Source organism: Urocampus carinirostris, chromosome 13, assembly GCF_059441175.1.
Source record: "Urocampus carinirostris isolate Australia breed hairy pipefish chromosome 13, RoL_Ucar_1.0, whole genome shotgun sequence".
In the NCBI taxonomy this organism is placed as follows: Eukaryota; Metazoa; Chordata; class Actinopteri; order Syngnathiformes; family Syngnathidae; genus Urocampus; species Urocampus carinirostris.
The window spans coordinates 6,270,215-6,289,315 of record NC_142361.1 but is presented as its reverse complement, the minus strand read 5'-3'; the positions used below and the strand labels follow the sequence as shown (position 1 = coordinate 6,289,315).

Below are 19,101 nucleotides of genomic sequence, written 5' to 3'. Positions count from 1 at the left end.
GTATAGTAGTAATTTTATGCATTTATAAATACATAAACCAGCTCGGTGGCCTTGGGGGTATGGTGCCCGCCCCGAGATTAGGAGGCTGTGGTTCAAGCCTCAGCTGAGTCATACCTAAGACTTAAACATTGGTACCTGTTGCCTCCCTGCTTGGCGTTCAGCATTAGGGGTTGGAATTGGGGGGTTTGATCACCTGATGACTCCCAACATCTCAGTTGGGTTGAGCGAGGGGGCTGGGAAAAAAAAAAAAAAAAAAAAAAAAAAATTATATATATATATATATATATATATATATATATATATATATATATATATATATATATATATATATATATACATATACAGGCAGGTATCCAACATTTGCTTGTTATATATATTTTTTCTACTAAATAAATAAATAAATAATTTCCTTGTATTGTCATTCTGTGTAACAATGTACACAGAACGAAATGTCGATTACACCTGACCCGTTGTAGCGAGCCGATGCAGCCGCAGCCAACAGAGGGCGCCGCCGACCACTTTTTAAGTCTTAGGAATGACTCGGCCGGGGCGCGAACCACCGACCTCCCAGTCTCAAAGCGGGCGCCTTACCATCTAGGCTACTGAGCTGGTAGACCATTTATAAAAAAAATTGTTTGAAACATTCTGAATCATGGCAAAGTAATACAGGTATATGATATCCTTCGTATCCTAAATTTTATAATATGCATTAAAAATGCAATAGGTCTAGCTAAGAGATGCTATTTGCATATTATTTGATAAATATCTTAAATACATTTCTACACATGGGAGATAAAACTACAGAAAACTCTAGTCAGCTATTTAAACCTTGCTTTAAGCTCATCTTCATGAAAACAATATTTTTTAAAAGGGGATGACACATCAAGGGAAACTGGTGACAAGAGTGGCCCCAAACAAACACGTTTGTCAGGACCAGAACAGAGACAGGACCCACTTGCATTGTGTTTATCAAAAGTTTTATTGGAGGAAAGAGAAAGGGCTGCGCCCACGAGCCGGTGTCCGCTGGACGTGGGAAGCAAGTCGCTTTGGTACGCGAAAGTGCCGAGTGATGGCGGTGTCAGGGACGGAAAAACGTGTCGGTAGCCGTGACAGGAGATCAAAAACGTGGTCGGGGTTGGAAGCGAGTCGTAAGCCAGAATAGGAGAGAAGACGTAGTTGGGGACAAAAAGGGTTCGAAAGCCGGGACGGAAGAGCAGACGTGGTCAGGATCAAAAACTGGTCGAAGCCGGGGACAGACAGGAGCAAAAAAGGGGACAGGTGGGAGTCAGGGTCGAAAAAGGCTTGCCTTGTGTTCACTGAGGTTCGCAGACGGACTGACAAAAGGGGACAGACAGGACTGGATTAAAATACTGATCGGGAGCCAATCAGAACCCGCGGCAGTTGGCGCCGAAAGAGCGGGCACAGCTGAGTCACATCAGTAATTATGACACTGTTTATTTATCATTTTATCAAATTAGATTATTTACTATATTTTCACCATTTTATATACAGTATATACAATCATTTTTATAGATTTTATTTTGGCCAGCCAGACTAAAAAGACTGATTGGCCATACGTGGCCCCCGGCCTGTAGTTTGCCTACCCCTGTTTTGTATGTTATAGCGGGCGGCAGTAATGGAGGAGACAGATCGCTCATCTTGGGACCGAGATGTCTAGGTTCGATTCCCGGCTCTTTCGGGTTAAACGTGTGCTATCAGTGAGTGTGTGTGTGAACGGGTGAGTGTGAAGTACATTGTAAAGCACTTCAGAAGGTCTTCAGTGACTTGAAAAGCACTATATTAAATGCAGACCAAAATGCAAACCAGACCATCAAGAAAAGAAGGATTTACTGTAGATATTCGGGTTAGGAAACGGGACATTTGCTTTTAAATGTATACATGTTGAAGGAAATTTAAAATAAGGGCACATTGCAAGGAGTAATACGTACAGTATGTAATTAGTAATACACAATATGGAATGATTGGAAAGTAACCTCTCACATGCACGCTCTCACAAACAGGGCTGGCGTATCGTAGGCGTGTTGTAGTGATTTCTGGCTCGGGCATCTGCTCTCCACTTCCTCCCACATGCTTTGTAAACTCTCTTGTTGGAGCAGCAAAGTACTCTGATGTTTGCACTGCTGGATGCTTTCATGGGAATATCACCAGCGCCTTTTTTTCTTTCTTGCAGTAGTGTATTCGCGTTGTAGCTATGAGTGTAGGCTCCCCTTGCCCATAACCAAATGAGACATATATGCTGCATAATTTACATTTTAAGAGGACATTGTGCCTCCTATTGGTAGTAACAACTTGCTTCATTAAAAAAAAAAATATTGATTTGAATAATATGCAAACATACATGAATTTCTAACATAACATCCATCCATTATCTGCAACGCTTATCCTCAGTAGGGTCGTGAGGATGCTGGAGCAGGGCAGTGGGCAGGGGACACCCTGAACTGTGCACACAGAGGCAGACATCTCACTCGCTCATTTACACCTAGGGACAATTTGGACTGACCAATTAACCTGGCGTGCGTGTTTTTGAAATGTGGGAGGAAGCCAGGATGAAACCCACGCAAGCACAGGGAGAACATACAAACTCCATACAGGAAGGTTCGATCTCATGACCTCAGAACTGTGCCGCACACGCGCTAGCCACTGCACCGCAGTGCTGCCCCATATAACATTCATTTTAAAAATGTTCCTAGGTCAAAAAAATTGTATTTATTTGACATAACATGAGGTTCACCTGTCTAGATCTGGTATGATTGACCCAAACATATGATAAGAAAAACAGTGTGGTTTGGTTTTCGTAGATTTGTATTCTTCCTTGTGCTCTTTAGCACTTGTCTTCAGTTGTACTACACAATACAGTAACATCCATCCATTCATTAACTGCACCGCTTATCTTCAGTAGGGTCACAGGGGTGCTGGAACCCATCCCAGCTATCTTCGGGCAGTGGGCAGGGGACACCCTGAACTGGTTGCCAGCCAGTCGCAGGGCAAACAGAGACAGAGAGACAGACAACTCACTCTCTGATTCACACCTACGGACAATTTGGACCGGCCAATTAACCTAACATGCATGTTTTTGGAATGTGGGAGGAAACCGGAGTGTCCACACTGGAGGTTCGATCTCATGACCTCAGAACTGTGCTGCCACAAACGACACTAATTTGTTCTTTTGGCTCTCGCTCTTAGCAAAAGTCAACCAATGATAATGGATCAAGGCCAAACCGTTGCTTTAATTTTATGCGTGCCACAAAGGCACGCTTCTGCAGCCTGAACCCCCCCGCCAAAAACCGTTCTACGGCCCCTCCTTTTAGCAATAGTCGACCAGGGATAATTGATTGTGGCCTCAACTGTGCATTGCATTTTAGGTGGGCCAATGTTAGGGCCAGTGTTATGGATGAGAAGATAAGCAGGACATCGTGGTTCAGCTTTCAAGCATATTTATTCCTCGACAGTAAGCAAACAAGAACAAGGCTCCATTCAACACAACACTGCAATCTAAAATAGCAAAACCAAACGGTGCAAGCGTAATGACATCACACAATGGAAAACGCCTTACCCTAATACCACGAGTAAGAGCGCTGTTAGATTAACAAATCTTAACAACCAGAACGGCTTATTAAAGGCCTTCTACCAGTCCCCACTCACAGCCAGTGTTGGGTGTGTTGCTGATTTTTGTTTGTTACAGGAACTAGTAACTTCAGGCAGGAGAAATCAGGGCAGGAAAATGTCGGACCGAATGAGCTTGGCTAGCTGGGAGGATGGGTTCGCAACGATCTGACGCCAGTAACAGGGAGCCGAGGGGTTTAGAAAGTGGCAGGGAGCCAATCAGCGACCAGGGCTGTTGGTGCCAACGGGGCAGCAGCAGGTGCCCCAAATCAGTAATCATGACAAATATAGGCATATGACTGACCCCCTTGATTTCAGTATTTTATTTTATAGTTGTAAATGCGTGTATGTACAGTAAGAAGAATATCCGAATATAATTAGATAGAAATGACACGTTATCGTACTCTGCTAAAGACGGCGTCACTGTAACTATATTCAGTTATATTTTGTACCTACATATGAACATTACCAGCTCGGTGGCCTTGGGGGTATGGCGCCCGCCCCGAGACTGGGAGGTTGTGGTTCAGGCCTCGGCCGAGTCATACCTAAGACTTAAACATTGGTACCTGTTGCCTCCCTGCTTGGCGTTCAGCATTAGGGGTTGGAATTGGGGGGTTTGGTCACCTAATGACTCCCAACACTTCAGTTGGGTTGAGCGAGGGGGCTGGGAATCCCCTCCTCTGTATCAATCTCCCAAAAAGAGTCAGAAATTACCACCTCCCACTAGGGGGATATGGCTAACATATGAACATGCCGCCTTTTTGGCGTATTGAGGGCCATGAAGAAGGAACAGTTAAAGAACAGAGAATATTGTGAGCTCCTTTCAAAAAGTAGCAAAGTACCACACCATTATGTAATGACAGTTTAATTACAACGTTGTATTAATAACGCGTTGCAGTACTTGTTACCGAGAAAACTGCGTTACTCCCAACACTGTTCACAGCAATATGGGATTGGTGATAATGGATCGCTGACGCCCAAGTACAGTACAGTTCTTTGCTGGAAATAACATTAAAAAAAAGAACCGATAGGCCTCAACAAAAGTGCGCTCTGCCGTTCCCCCGCTTGGGCCACTTTTAGAGATAAGTTGGTCTGTCACAGTGAATAAATGAGGGCGACTTGTGGTCTTAATGGGCTGTCAGGATGATTTGGGAAGAGATAAACGAGGGTGTGCACACACATATGGAATACCTGGCACATGATGGAGTGATACTAAACTATCAGGACGGAACCAATTCCCTTTTCTGTCCCTTTCCCTCCACTGCATCCTCAAAAGAAGCAGTGGCTCACAGCAGAAGAAAACGAGAGCCAGACCGGTTTTAATTCAGGAGCATTTTGCAAAATTTAGGAGTGTAGCAACTGAGCTACTGAGAAAATATTTCAATTCCATGCTATCCTTTTGCAGAGTAAAATAACATTCCTTAACAAAAACGGACACATTTTTACAAATGAATTGATTTGAAAATAAGAAGGGCCATATCTTTTCAGGAGGCTATTAGTTTTCACTAATGAAGGAAAAATAAGTTGATTTTGGTTGAAAAAATACAGTTTTCATTCTGTTTTGGAGGATTCTATTGGACATTTCAAGGGGTCGGGTTTGCTCTGAAATCTGAAATGAAATGAAATGATCTGCATTTATATAGTGCTTTTCAAGTCAATGACTTCCCAAAGCGCTTTACATTGTGCTTCACATTTCCCAATAGCGGCCGTGATCTGTGCAGCCATGTAAGGCGCTAACCTGCTTATTGGAGGTATTGGGGGGTTCAGTGTCTTACCCAAGGACACTTCGACATGTAACATGGACAAGCCGGGATTCGAACTGGGATCCCTTAATCCTAAAACGATCGCTCTACCTCCTGAGCTACTGCCTCTGCTTACCATATAAGTGACATTTCTATCAACAACTACCGATACCCAAGAGATCTTAAAAACCTGGGAAAGTTCAAAACAAGGGAAAGGGAGAAAACTGAATAGATACTGTGTATGCATTTTTTCTGCACATAGTGACTGCATTACAAAAACATAAAGCTCATTCCAACCAATATTTTTATTGACAATACTTTTCTTTCAATAGTTCAAAATAGACTCTTTGTGCAAAGCTTCTTCCACTAATATATATTTTTTGTTTATATAAAACAGGATAAAGAATAAAACAAATAGTTATAATAAGAAAATAACTAAAAAGTGTGAGAAAAAAGAAAAAATAATGCTAAAATTGCTAAAGGTTATCTGAAATAAATACAGAATAAAAATTACTTCAAAACATACATTCATATCAGAGGTGTTATTGTAACCTGTGCGGTACTTTGAGACCTTTTGTGATGAAGGGCTATACAAATAAATGTGACTTGACTTGACCTTTTCAACATTTTTCCTTCTGAGGATGCAATATATGGGAAGAAGATATACTAAATAAGGAAAAAAAACAGGGAGCAGCAAGGCGGCACAGTGGTTAGCGCGTGTGCGGCACAGGTCTTGGGAACCTCCTGTGTGGGTTCAAATCCAGCTACCGGACTTACTGTGCGGCGTTTGTATGTTCTCCCCGTGCGTGCGTGGGTTTCCTCCGGGAACTCCGGTTTCCTCCCACATTCCAAAGATATGCATTTCAGGTGGATTGGCCGGTCCAATATGTCCCTAGGTGTGAATAAGCGAGCTAGTTGTCTGGCCCTCTGCGCCCTGCGATGGGCTGGCAACCAGTTCAGGGTGTCCCCTGCCACTGCCCGATGATTGCTGGGATGGGCTCCCGCGACCCTACTGAGGATAAAGCGGTAAAGCTAATGATATGAGATGAGATGAGGGAAAAAACAGTAAAGAAACATCAGCACTTGTAGATACGGACCATATGTTCACTGATGTACAGTTAAAAAGTTCTCTATAAGTCTTAAATTAACACTATTAATCAACACTTAAATGACCATTAAATAACATATGGTCCTAATCTGCATTAAAACTGGTTATTTTACTATGTTGAGTAAAATAAGAAAAATAATTCCAACAACGAGCACAACTTTTGCCAACAAAACGTTTGCATGTTCTTCCCGTGCCTGCGTGTGTTTCCTTCGGACACTCCGGTTTCCTCCCACATTCCAAAAAGATGCAACGCAGGTTATTTGGCGGGTCCAAATTGTCCCAAATTGTATCTTTCTAGCAAGCCTGCCCACCCCCCAAATTCGACTGGGATGGGCTCCAGTACCCCAGCGACCCTACTGACGATGAGTGTTGCAGAAAATGGAGGAGATGTAGTCAGTTCTAGGCCTGATTCTCATCTTACCATAACCCGAGCAGCTCCTCTATTCTATTACAACCAGTCAAAGAATCGAGGGTGGAAGGACATTTTTACATAACAAGGGGACACCATTGTAAAAGAACGAACATCAAACAGCCCAGAGTAAAACAATCATGATAATGCAGCTGTTCTCCTCAGGCAAACAGTAGAATTGTTCACACTGGTGATAAGACCTTTTAGGTAAGGAATTGCTACTCAACTGGAAAGGTTTCTGTAATGCCAAATATTTGTATTTAATGCATTCTAAACTTACATTAACCCTATCATATACAGATTTGGGTCTTACTGCATGGTCTGTAATATCTTTTAGTGTTTACTCTGCCAATTATGTAATTTTTGGTTTGAACCAATTTATTGACACTAATAACAGAAAACAATCATGACAATCTCAACAGCAATTAAGCACATTCACAATATTATATTTCAATATGACGTTTAGCAGCAAACACAATGTGAGGTTTGAACAACCCTTCTCGAAAATCTTAATAGCAATCAAGCATATTCACAATTTCATTATATAACATCTTTGTTAGTGTCAATAGATCCGTCCAGGCCAAAGTCGATTGTCTTTGGTCTGAACAAATCCACCGACACCAACAGCAGCAAAACAAACACGACAATCTCAACAGCCATCAAGCATATTCACAATTTTGTTATATCTGACAATATGACGTGACGATATGACGTTTTAACATTTTTTCCTGACATTTTCAACATCAATTAAACAATTTCAGAGTTATTATCTTTTAACAGTAGTTAACCAACGTGTAAAGGGAAATACTATTGTGCAAGGGCATAGCTCTGCCATCCCACCCTCCCAAGCAGCATCCTTCCAGTCCTCTGTGAGGGTCCTCTCCCTTCTTACTTCTACTTTCCACAACCCAGGCCGTTGCTGCCGGGACCCCCACAGTGTAGCTCCGGTTCCCCCCTATGTAATAAGGAATCAAAAAGCACATCCCCCTCTCCCGCTCTCTGACAAAACGTGCCCGTGCCAAAAAGGACACATGGGCTGTACTTCCTGAACAAGAGGAAACATCACATGATGTCAAATCTCAAAGGACAGTACGAGTGAATAAAAAAGCAAACAGAGGATGCCACCATGGTCAGTTCTCCTCATCTCGGCCAACACCCCTTGTAGCCCTCTCGTAGCCACTACAAGTCCCTTAAACCAAGGACTAACAGGCTCAAACACAATTAATTCCCTCTGGCCATTGCAGCCCTAAACAAGCGCACAAAACTGTGAAAAATATATATATTGCCTATGTATAGTTCCCTGAACCCCTAATGCCCCCAATAAGCAGGTTCGCGCCTTACATGGCTGCACGGCCGCTATTGGGAAATGTGAAGCACATTGTAAAGCGCTTTGGGAAGTCACTGACTTGAAAAGCGCTATATAAATGCAGATCATTTAATTTCATTTTAATATGGGGCGGCAGTAGCCCAGGAGGTAGAGCGCTCATCTTGGGATCAAGAGATCGCAGTTCGAATCCTGGCTCCTCCGTGTTACATGTCGAAGTGTCCTTGGGTAAGACACTGAACCCCTAATGCCCCCAATAAGCAGGTTTGCGCCTTACATGGCTGCACGGCCGCTATTGGTAATGTGAAGCACATTGTAAAGCTCTTCGGGAAGTCTTCATTGACTTGAAAAGTGCTATATAAATGCAGATCATTTTTTTTTAATATGTGTGAGAGAGTATAGTTATGTGTGTATGAGAGTAAGTGGTATGTGTAATAGAGTATAGTAGTTTGTGTATGAGAGTATAGCAGTACGTGTTATAGAGAATAGTTGTATGTGTATGAGAGTAAAGTGGTGTGTGTGAGAAAGTGTAGTAGTGTGTGTAAAAGAGTATAGTAGTATGTGTGAGCGAGTAGAATGGTGTGTATGGGAGTTTAGTAGTAGTGTATGTGTGAGAGAGTATAGTTAATATACTTTGTATATAGGCAAGAGTATAGTAATATTTGTGCATGAGTATCAGTACGTGAGAGCAAGTATGGTTTACTTCTCAAACGACCTCTCAACCGATTGCGCACACACACACACACACACACACACACACACACACACACACACACACACACACACACACACACACACACACACACACTCACACATACACACATACACACATACACACAAAGTGCTTTAGGCTTTATAAACAGCAGGCTAGGATGATGCACGCCTTCTTCACTCCTTCACTTCATACCATCGTGTTGGTCCCTATAAATGCTCTGTGTTGCTTTTATATTTTCTTTTTGTGTGTTTGCGCACTCTCTCCCTCACTCTCCTTCTCTCTCTCTCTCTTTCTCTCTCTGATCCCTTGCTCCCTGCATCCACCCCATGCAGCGGCGTTCACAGCAACGGGGGCAGGAGCATCATCATCGTGTGTTGGCGAAAACTGGAAGTTGGCTCCCTGCCTGTTGAGATGCGCCGGGAGGAAACACTGTGAACACGAGTTGATGCTGATGAAACTGATCTGCTCAGGTAAGAAAGGTCCATGTCATGGAAGAGTACTCGTAATCATTGCTGGAATGGAACAGTTGACATCTCAAAGTAAATAGTTAGAAAATAAAAATGTGCTTGTGGGACAGTCACAAGGGGTTGATAACAATTAGGTGATTGTATTGATAATTTTGAAATATTATAAAGATTCAAAGCAATTAAACCAGCTACTAAAGCAAGTCTACAATATTGGTAAAGCAGTATCAGCAACAACATAAATGCATGGTGCGAAAAGTTATCCATTAGAAAATTGTCCTGTATCTGGTGTTAAGACACTGCAGTGATGAAATTGTCATCGTACGTGCATGTCAGGGTCAGAATTCTAGATAATACACAGGTGTTCAAATACTCATTTGCAGCTGTAACACACAAATAAATTAAAAAAAAATAAAATATATATATATATATTGCCCAATATTCTAAAAATCATAAGTGACAAATTTAATGCGATTGTCACATGTGACGCACAACAAAATTTAAATTTGTCTGGCACCACGACTAAAAATGATTTGGTAAATGAGATCAAATCTATTACCTTTTCACAAGTCATTTATACTACTGGACGCCCAGTGCTTTGACAACGTAGCTAATCTTGGACCTGTTAAGACAGCACAGCACAACAGAAAGTTTATATTCCACAGACTTTTTTTGTGGGAAGAACCCAGAGAATGCTATTCGGTGAGTATTTATTTTAAAAATTGTGTTATTATTAAGTTTCTGACTATTATTCTGTGAAAAATTCAGAGATGGTTATTTGGTTATAATTCATTTTATTCAGTGTTATTATTTATTTCCACTCTTTTGTTTGCAAGGATACCAGAGGGGTTATTTGATTGAGGTTTCCTGGAAAACATGTTTACATTTATGCATTCCTGCAATTGTCTCACTTTTTCTGTTCCAAACTGACACCGGCCCCTCATCAGAGAAAAGAAAACGTATGTGGCCCTGATAGGAAAAAGTTTGGGGACACCTGCAGTAAACAACTTAAATATTTTGATTTACCGATACAAAATAATAACTAGATTATAGTTAAACTTCCTCCACAATTTACATTTTTCATAACCCCGCGACCCTACTGAGGATAAGCGGTGCAGCTGATGAGATGAGATGAGATGACTTCATCATAACTCAAATTATTGTTCGTGTTTGTGAGAGCACAAGTCCTATATTCAAGTGAAGAAGAAGGCCGTGCTTTCATTCCACACAACCCTTTTATGCCATTCGAATCGATTCCCTAGCTCTATTCAGAAAGGAATTACACTCATGACATACAGTATTCATACTTTGCTGTAGGAAATCAATCATTTGTTCTTTTAAATATTTGTTACCATTACTACCCTCCAGTGTCAGTGATGTGCAAAAAATGTACTCCATAGAATTTGGATCACAGCTGATATCAACAGAAGTGTTATTGTTAGATCGTGCTCCATTTTGCATCAGCTGATGATTGGTGGTTGATGGAAGCTAAGTTGAATATGTAAGACAGAAAATTAAAACATTTTAAAGCCATCCATGGTGCGACTACTTGTGTTCTTGCTGGTGATAATCTTGTTTTTTCCCTTATTTAAGTAGACAAAAGAGCACTAAAGTTTATAGTTTAGTAGACACTCAAAATAAGCACAAGACATCAATTCATTTTGAATTTGCAAGGAAAACAGGAGAAAAATATCGAAACCCCTCAGATAACAAAATTCCAACAACGTAAAAGGTCCTCCCCTGAGCCTTTTTATACAAATAACTTGGGTTTCAAATGCAAAACCGCACTACCGGGTGTGGCAATCAAAGAACAACAACATGATTGGCTCATAGTGACAAAAATGTAAACAGTGCATAATAGTCAAAGTAAAGTATAAGAGTGCGAAAAAAAGAGTCAAAACAATGAACCACAGTGAGCCAAAATAATGAACAACTCTTCTCAATAATAGTAATAATAATGAAGAACCCGTAAAACAAAATACAGAGCAAGGAAAAAAATCACGGAATCACACGTATGTGATATACCTGTCAAATTATAAGTTTTCTTGTATTTAATACGGTTTTTGATTATTTTAAATTGTGTACATTGTATAACAATTTTATACAGGAAATTAAAATAAAATAAATCTCGTTCTGCCCATTTCTGCTCTTATCCGGATCGATATAATTGTGGCGGTAGTCTACATATTCTGTCTTGCTGTGATAAATAGGTGCCAAGTTGTTTTTGTAAGGTTGATCGTTTAATAGGGAGGATTTGCAATCATTCATCAGGGGAGGAATTTGCGGAGTGTGACTAGTATAAGATTGCGAGACTGTTGATGATACGTAAGCACTTACACTACACTTAAAATTAAAGTTACTGCAACTTTAAATGAATGTACACAAAAATAACTTTAAAGAACATCTTTTTTTCGGATACGCAAACTGGACAAGCTAATGCTGGCAGACGCAATCATGAGGGCTAAGCAGTCTCGAGCAGTGTCTAGTTGTAGCCTCTGGAACTGCTCTTGAACTGGATTTTCTTGGTAGAGCACCGAAGATTCTGGTTGCAAATTAAACTCGTCTACTGAAATTCTCATGTTTTAAGGTGCTTATATTAAAAAGTGCCGGCACGGCAGAGTGGCTATCGCGCCCCGGTATAGTTGTGCGGAGTTTGCATTTTTTACCCGTGCCTGCGTGGATTTCCTCCGGGAAGTTCAGTTTCCAAAGACAAGCATGTCAGGTTAATTGGCCAGTCCAAATTGTCCCTCGGTGTGAATGAGCGAGTGAGTTGTCTGTCCCAGTGTGCCCTGCGACTGGCTGGCACACAGTTTAGGGTGCCCACTGCCCGGAGACGACTGGGATGGGCTCCAGCACTGCTGCTACCCTACTGTGAATAAGCGGTGCAGATAATGGATGGATGGATGATTTACTTATTGTTTTCCCTTTTTATTGAGACAAAAACAAAAAATATACATCTTTATTGTTCAAAAAACAGAATGAAATTATTTAATTATTTACTTAACAAGCACAAAAAACATATTCCATAGGAAATGTTTGTTTGGCGACTACGTCGACTTATTTATAGCTGAGTTGAAGTTTGAGCTTTTAAAACCCAAGAGATAGTATTTATAGACACCCTGAATAAGAGATGAACCTTGTGCTTACGCAACGCGTCCTGACCAAAGCACAGGATTCTGGGGGACGCTTCGGGTGGTGGGAGGACGTAAACTGACATTCACTTCCCGTCCTTCAGCTATGCCCTTTAAATCTCTTTCTTGCCATTTGCTCGCTATCTCTTCCTTTCTTCTCCTTCTGCTCTGATAAATTATTTACAACCCCGGTTGACTCTTTATACAGATAACCCCGCCCTCTGTTATTCAACCTGTTTCCACCTGAGGTGTGCTCCCCTTGTGTAATACTAATTACATACTGTACGTATTACTCCTTGCAATGTGTCCTTTTTAAAAATTTCCTTCAACATGTATACATTTATAAGCAAATGTCCCGTTTCCTAACCCGAATATTTACAGTAAATCCTTCTTTTCTTGATGGTCTGGTTTGCATTTAATATAGTGCTTTTAAAGTCACTAAAGACCTTCCGAAGTGCTTTACAATGTGATTCACACTCACCCATTCACACACACTCACTGATAGCACACGTTTAACCCGAAAGAGCCTGGAATCGAACCTAGACATCTCGGTCCCAAGATGAGCGATCTGCCTCCTCCACTACTGCCGCCCGCTATAACATACAAAACAGGGGTAGGCAAACTCCAGGCCAGGGGCCACATATGGCCAATCAGTCTTTTTAGTCTGGTTGGCCAAAATGAAATATATAAAAATGATTGTATTTACTGTATATAAAATGGTGAAAATATAGTAAATAACATAGTTTGATAAAATGAACACACTTAAACTGAATGTTTTTGCAACATAAATATGAATAAAAACAGACAAGAATATTAAATTTAAACCTTAAATCACTTATACAGTTTTTATTATTTTGCTCTAAACAAAAATATCTTGTTAAATTATACAGCTTAGAACTTAACTAAACCAACTTAACATTGAAATAGCATTCAATAACTTCTCTTCCGGTGTTGTGGCGTATTTACAATTTGTTCCGTGGATTCATCAAAAAGTATCCGAACACTGAACACGATTATATAGTGAGCTTTTATATAAAGGATTCTTTAGCGTTGTACAGCCAAAACGAGTTTTTTTGTGTGACACCTTGACTGTAAATCGTAGTGAAAACGTGCCCTATATATTCTGAAAAGTACTGCCTTGTAATTCAGCTTTGGTTTGGCTTTGCGTGTATCTGAACAGGATTAATGGCTCACGTTTCGTGCAATTAAATTTGTCTCTGAGCTATAGGTACTCATATATATATCATATCAGAGCCATATATGGTTCGCGAGCCGTAGGTTTCCGACCCCTGGCATATTGTCTAGTATACATCATATATGAAGGAATAGGTACAGTGACTAAAACGTCAGAACATGATGTCCAGAGATGACACAGGATTGTTTATATTGACGGGTCATTAATAACAATAATGTAAAATGGTCTTGCGGCCCGGATATGAGTACACGGCGGGCCGGACGTGGCCCGCGGGCTTGGAGTTTGACACACGTGCTCTAAGGCATAGGTTTCATGTTCAATTTACTTGCGGGCCACCAGAGCTAGGGTCATGGGAAGGTTGCTCCGCATCGGGTTTCCCGCCAGAAAAGTTCTACTAAAAATCTTTCATCTAACTATTATTTTTTAGATCCAAACGTGTGCAACTTTTTAAACATGTTTGAAACTTTTAAACATGAACTGCTTTGAAAACTGCTTCCCCCAAAACAATGTATTGAAATAGTGTTATCTGCACCTTCATAACAGAAGAAAAAACTCTCAAGTTGTGTTTGGGAATTTCTGCGTAGACATCCGCGTCTCGCTGCGTGATCAATTTCTAGGACCAGACCGAGTATTTGGACTAAAAAAAAAAAAGGCTGAAGAGAGCGGTTCAGTTAAGGACTTTTATTACAAAGTTACAAAATAAAGTAAAACAGAGTGTACTCGGGACCTATTGATTAGGAGATGGTCTAATTCTGTAGAAAGTATGCAAGAATGTTTGTCTCCCACTTTTATAGGAAGGGTTGAGGATTTGCACAGTGGAACACGAAATTCAGACAGACACTTTTAGGAACTCATATTACGAGGCAAAAAAATAAAATAATAATAAAATAACTCAATGAACAAGAACCTTTTATTAAAACTGCACACAGCTGGGTTTTCAAGGTTGCATGATAAGATAAGGGCTGATCACTTCTGGGAAAGTGCTGATTGTAAAAACCTTAAACCATTTAATTAATTTAGAAAGTATATACTTCATTCACAGATGTGGATCAATAAAAGGTGCATTTATAACAACTAAATTGATAATGTGATTGTCAAAGTAATGATGTGCTGATTAAAAAATAAACCTAATATACATGTTGCTGAAAACATACTCAGTGACACGTTTAATTAATCCAACAGTAACCAAGCTCAAGCAAATAAAATTATATTATATATATTCAACAAACTTGGCTTGATGGCAGAAACTCACTGAAGGTTACAAGCAATGCTCTTCTACCGTCCTCCAAACTTCAGTTCAACAGCGGAGACAAGCCACCCCCCACCCCTGCCACCCTCATTTCAAGTTTTAATTTCTATCACAGATTTCACGGTTATAATTAAAAATAAAACTGGGTTATTAATTGAGTCATAATGCATAGCGGACCTATATCAAACCCTATTTTCCTGCTTTAACACTTACATCCAAATGCAGTATCGTGTTTTATATTATATGGATGGAACTTGAGTTTTGCAGGACAATATATTTTTTGCACTGACTGTAATTGTGTCCGCATTTGATAATGAATCGTTTCCCAATTTTGAGCTCTGCCCAACTTATTAGCACAGAGGTATCCATATCAAACTTGCACCGGCTGCATTAACACTGAGCATTCATATTAAGGCGGGGTGCTTAAATTTTTGTTCCGAGTTTGAGACCCCAGCTCTACTGCATTTAATGACGGCTTCAGCGTCTTGGCATCACTACTTGCCAAAGCTTACCCTATTTACTTTTTTTGTACCGAAGATGGGATAGGTAAGAGTAAGCATTGAGCTTTCCTGACCGTGTAGATGAATTATTCAGGTATGCATTGTGACTGATTTACATGACATAAATTCATTGAAAAAAACAAATATTACTTAATTAAAAACAAAGAATAAAAAATGTTCTGTTGGCAGATAATTTTGTTTTTTTGTACAGGACAGTGTGTATTATTTAGGACTTCCTAGTGGTAAAAAAACGGTGTACATTAAAAGCCATGTTGGTTTTAAATAATGAGAAAAAGTACATGAACTATTGGCATTTTTTTTGAATACTTGGGGTTGAGAAATTAACATTTATTTTACATAAGATGAGCCTAACTTAAAGGGAGCTGACATAATTGTCAGCCATCTTGCTGTTACAGGTGATCAAAAACCTCAAAAAGGCTGGGCAAAAAATAAAAAGTAAAATGGTACACTTTGGTCTTTTTGAGTCTCTGTAGTTTGTATTCTTCTTTGTGCTTTTTATCATACGTTTTTGGCTACATTACACCAGACAGCCACATCTGTTGGTCGAAAAATACATTAAATACCTTATTTTCATGATTGTAATGCAGTGTTTAACGTCTGCCCGGGGCGTGCATCTTTTACGTCCGGCGTACGACTTACACAACGATGTCTGCCCTGGTGGCCGACAACTTTTTCAAAAAAAAAAAGAAAAAAGAAAACGCAAGGTTTTTTTCCAAGTCAAACGTTTGCCTTAATCCAATTTCGAAATGTTCGTTCGGTTTGGAAATTTCGGAATTTCGGTTCGTTTAGCAATTTGCAAACTCGGCAGCCGATCAGAAGCCCGGGTCAAATAACTTCGTGCTTGCGGACTCTCCCGAGCGTTGTAAGGTCGTGCATTTGAATATCATTTTTCAAAGTAGATGCAAAAAGAACAAAAGAAAAAAATGGATAAGTGGTTCGGAATCAAGCCAAAACCTAAGCCCCAGAAGAAAGATTCAAAAAAAGCAAAATGTATGATGCTACAAAACGTAAACGTGGAAAGAGTAGGTCACGTGGCTTGTACCAGACGACGCAACGCAAACATTGCATTAATGAAGATGAGTAAATACGGGTACATGCAGATGGCAGATGGAAAACAGCGATGTCATATACATGCAATGAATGTTATAAGTAGATTTATAATAAACTTAATTTTAAAGTGTTTTTATGTTATATATTCTGATTATCAATCCTTAATACTTTGCAACAATGTTTTTTTTTTTTGCGATTAGTCGTCTTATTGTGTTTCAAGTTGTGAAAAATGGGGCAGGCAACTTTATGGCTGGCCAGGCAACTTTTCAGAGTTGTCTGCCCTGGTGTCTGGTAACTTTTTGTCACGAGTTTCAGACACTACTGTAATGTGTACAATTAAGTTTTTCTTTTTGTTTTTCTAAATGTCTGGTGCACCGACCCTATTATTTGGTGTGTGTGTAATTATACATACTATTTTTTTCAGCATAAAATCTGAGACTTTACTCTGCACTCCATTTTCACGCGTGAAACACAATCCGTCTCCAAAATGTATAAATAAAAACAAAATAAAAACAAGAACAAAACAAACAAAAAACATAAAACCAAAAGTTGCAATCTTTTACCAAAAACAAAATTTTAGCGCACACAACGAATCATTCTCCCATCAACATAAAGCAGCCATAGACTAAAATACTCATCTCGAGTGAAGTTTTTGTTGTTGTTTAAATTTGGAAAAAAAGGTCGATTTTAATAATAGTAATCGGCAAGTGTTTTTAAGGGGAAAAAGCAGCAGTAGTAAAAAATAAAACAGTAGTGTTGGCGTGTGTGGATTATATGGATCAGTGAGAAATTTATAAATTATTATCTCAAGCTTTTGGTCTGTTACCCTACCTAGCCTTTGTTTCTCCACATACATTTAAAGTTATGTTACAGTTATTGCTTTTGGCTTCTTGATAATTATCTGAGATGATACTAAATGTTGGAATCAGAATGAGCAAAGAAAGAATGCAACAGGATGCAACACATTCTTTAATATTTTGGCGCCTGCTGTCCCTCCCCTTCTCAGAGAAATGGCAGCATGGCCCCATTTTTGGACTCTTATGTCCTGCGTTTGGGTCTGTCTAACATTACCTGACACATTAAATTCACGTTGAACTTGTTTTCCTCAAAACATGCCAGAGTCAGACACCACTTTGACCACTTGTGGTGCTTCTAACTGTTAGTTGGGAGGCTAGTCAGTGAAGTGGAACACCTTTGCTATTTTGAAAGCTCACAACAGACACAAATATATGCACACTCCTCATATCCATTTAGATTGATGTAAGCTAGCAACCCTTTGACGCTCGGATGGCTGCATCAGGCCTAAAAAAAAGCACTGTTAAAAGCACTTTTTTTACTCCACTGCCATTTCCATAAAGCATGGTGATGCGGTGATTGATAGCAGACTGGAGGGTAAAGGGAGGCGTGGCGGCACTGATGGATAAAGGATGTGTGCAGCCGGGAGGAACGCACGCAGATTCCATTTTTGATCTGCCTGCAACGCAGTGATGCACCCCATACAAACCCCAACAAGCACACAAAAACACATGCACAAACTCACGCTGTATGGATATCGGCTCAAGGTGGTATCCTCTTGCCACACATACTGTTCGAACAAACACACCACAAGGGACCGTGCCAGAAAATGTAATTTATTGTGTTAATAAATAATAATCATAATAAATACTACGAGGCACTTTGAGTAGAGGGCTTATTGCATCAAAGAATTGAACGGTTTTCATGGCTAATCATTTTGTTTAGTTTATTTTTGCATATGTAGTTTTTGCTTTTTTTTAGGATATTTCAAAAACACTTTCATACATTTTCCAGTTTATTTCTATTCAAATTTTGACCGGAAGAAAACATTTTACGCAATTTACTTTAGATGCAACTTTATTTCCTTAGCAAATTAAGGTAATATTGAAGATGGCTTTTATAGTTTTTATCATTTTAAAACCTTATCAGAAAAAAACAGTGCTTGAAACAATTATATATTTTTCTGCTAAAGGGGTAGGAACAAATATTTTACTAGCAAAAAATTGCGCCAAAGTTTAATATACTTTTCTTTTATTGTATCACTGTAATTAAAGGTGTATCTTTTTATCTATAAATAGATATAGTACAATACAGAGGCAAGATATATATTTTTTACAGTCTTGTGCACTTGTTTAGGGTGGTGATGCCCCTGGGGAAGAATTTGTCTCTGAGTCTTTTATTCCTTTAGCGCCTATCAAAGGGCAGCAGGTCAAAGAGGTGGTGGCTAGAATGAGGGGAGTCCTTTATAATAAGGACTAACCGGGGCGGCAGTAGCTCAGGAGGTAGAGCGCTCGTCTTGGGATCAAGGGATCCCAGTTCGAATCCCGGCTCGTCCGTGTTACATGTCGAAGTGTCCTTGGGTAAGACACTGAACCCCTAATACCACCAATAAGCAGGTTAGCGCCTTACATGGCTGCAAGGCCGCTATTGGGAAATGTGGAGCACATTGTAAAGCGTTTTGTGAAGTCATTGACTATATAAATCCAAATAATTTCATTTAATTTCATTATAATGTTACTGGCTCTGCTGCGGTATTGCAAACTGGAAATGTTCT

At 39.9% G+C, this 19,101-nt stretch overlaps 1 protein-coding gene across 1 annotated transcript in view; it reads left to right on the top strand.

Moving 5' to 3' along the window:
- bean1 (brain expressed, associated with NEDD4, 1) overlaps positions 1 to 19,101 on the top strand; it is a 41,689-nt gene that overhangs the window by 3,371 nt on the left and 19,217 nt on the right. The window contains exon 2 of the mRNA XM_088350658.1: positions 9,255 to 9,392. Within this exon, the coding sequence (XP_088206784.1) occupies positions 9,255 to 9,392 (138 nt within the window). The remainder of the gene's footprint in view (positions 1 to 9,254; positions 9,393 to 19,101) is intronic.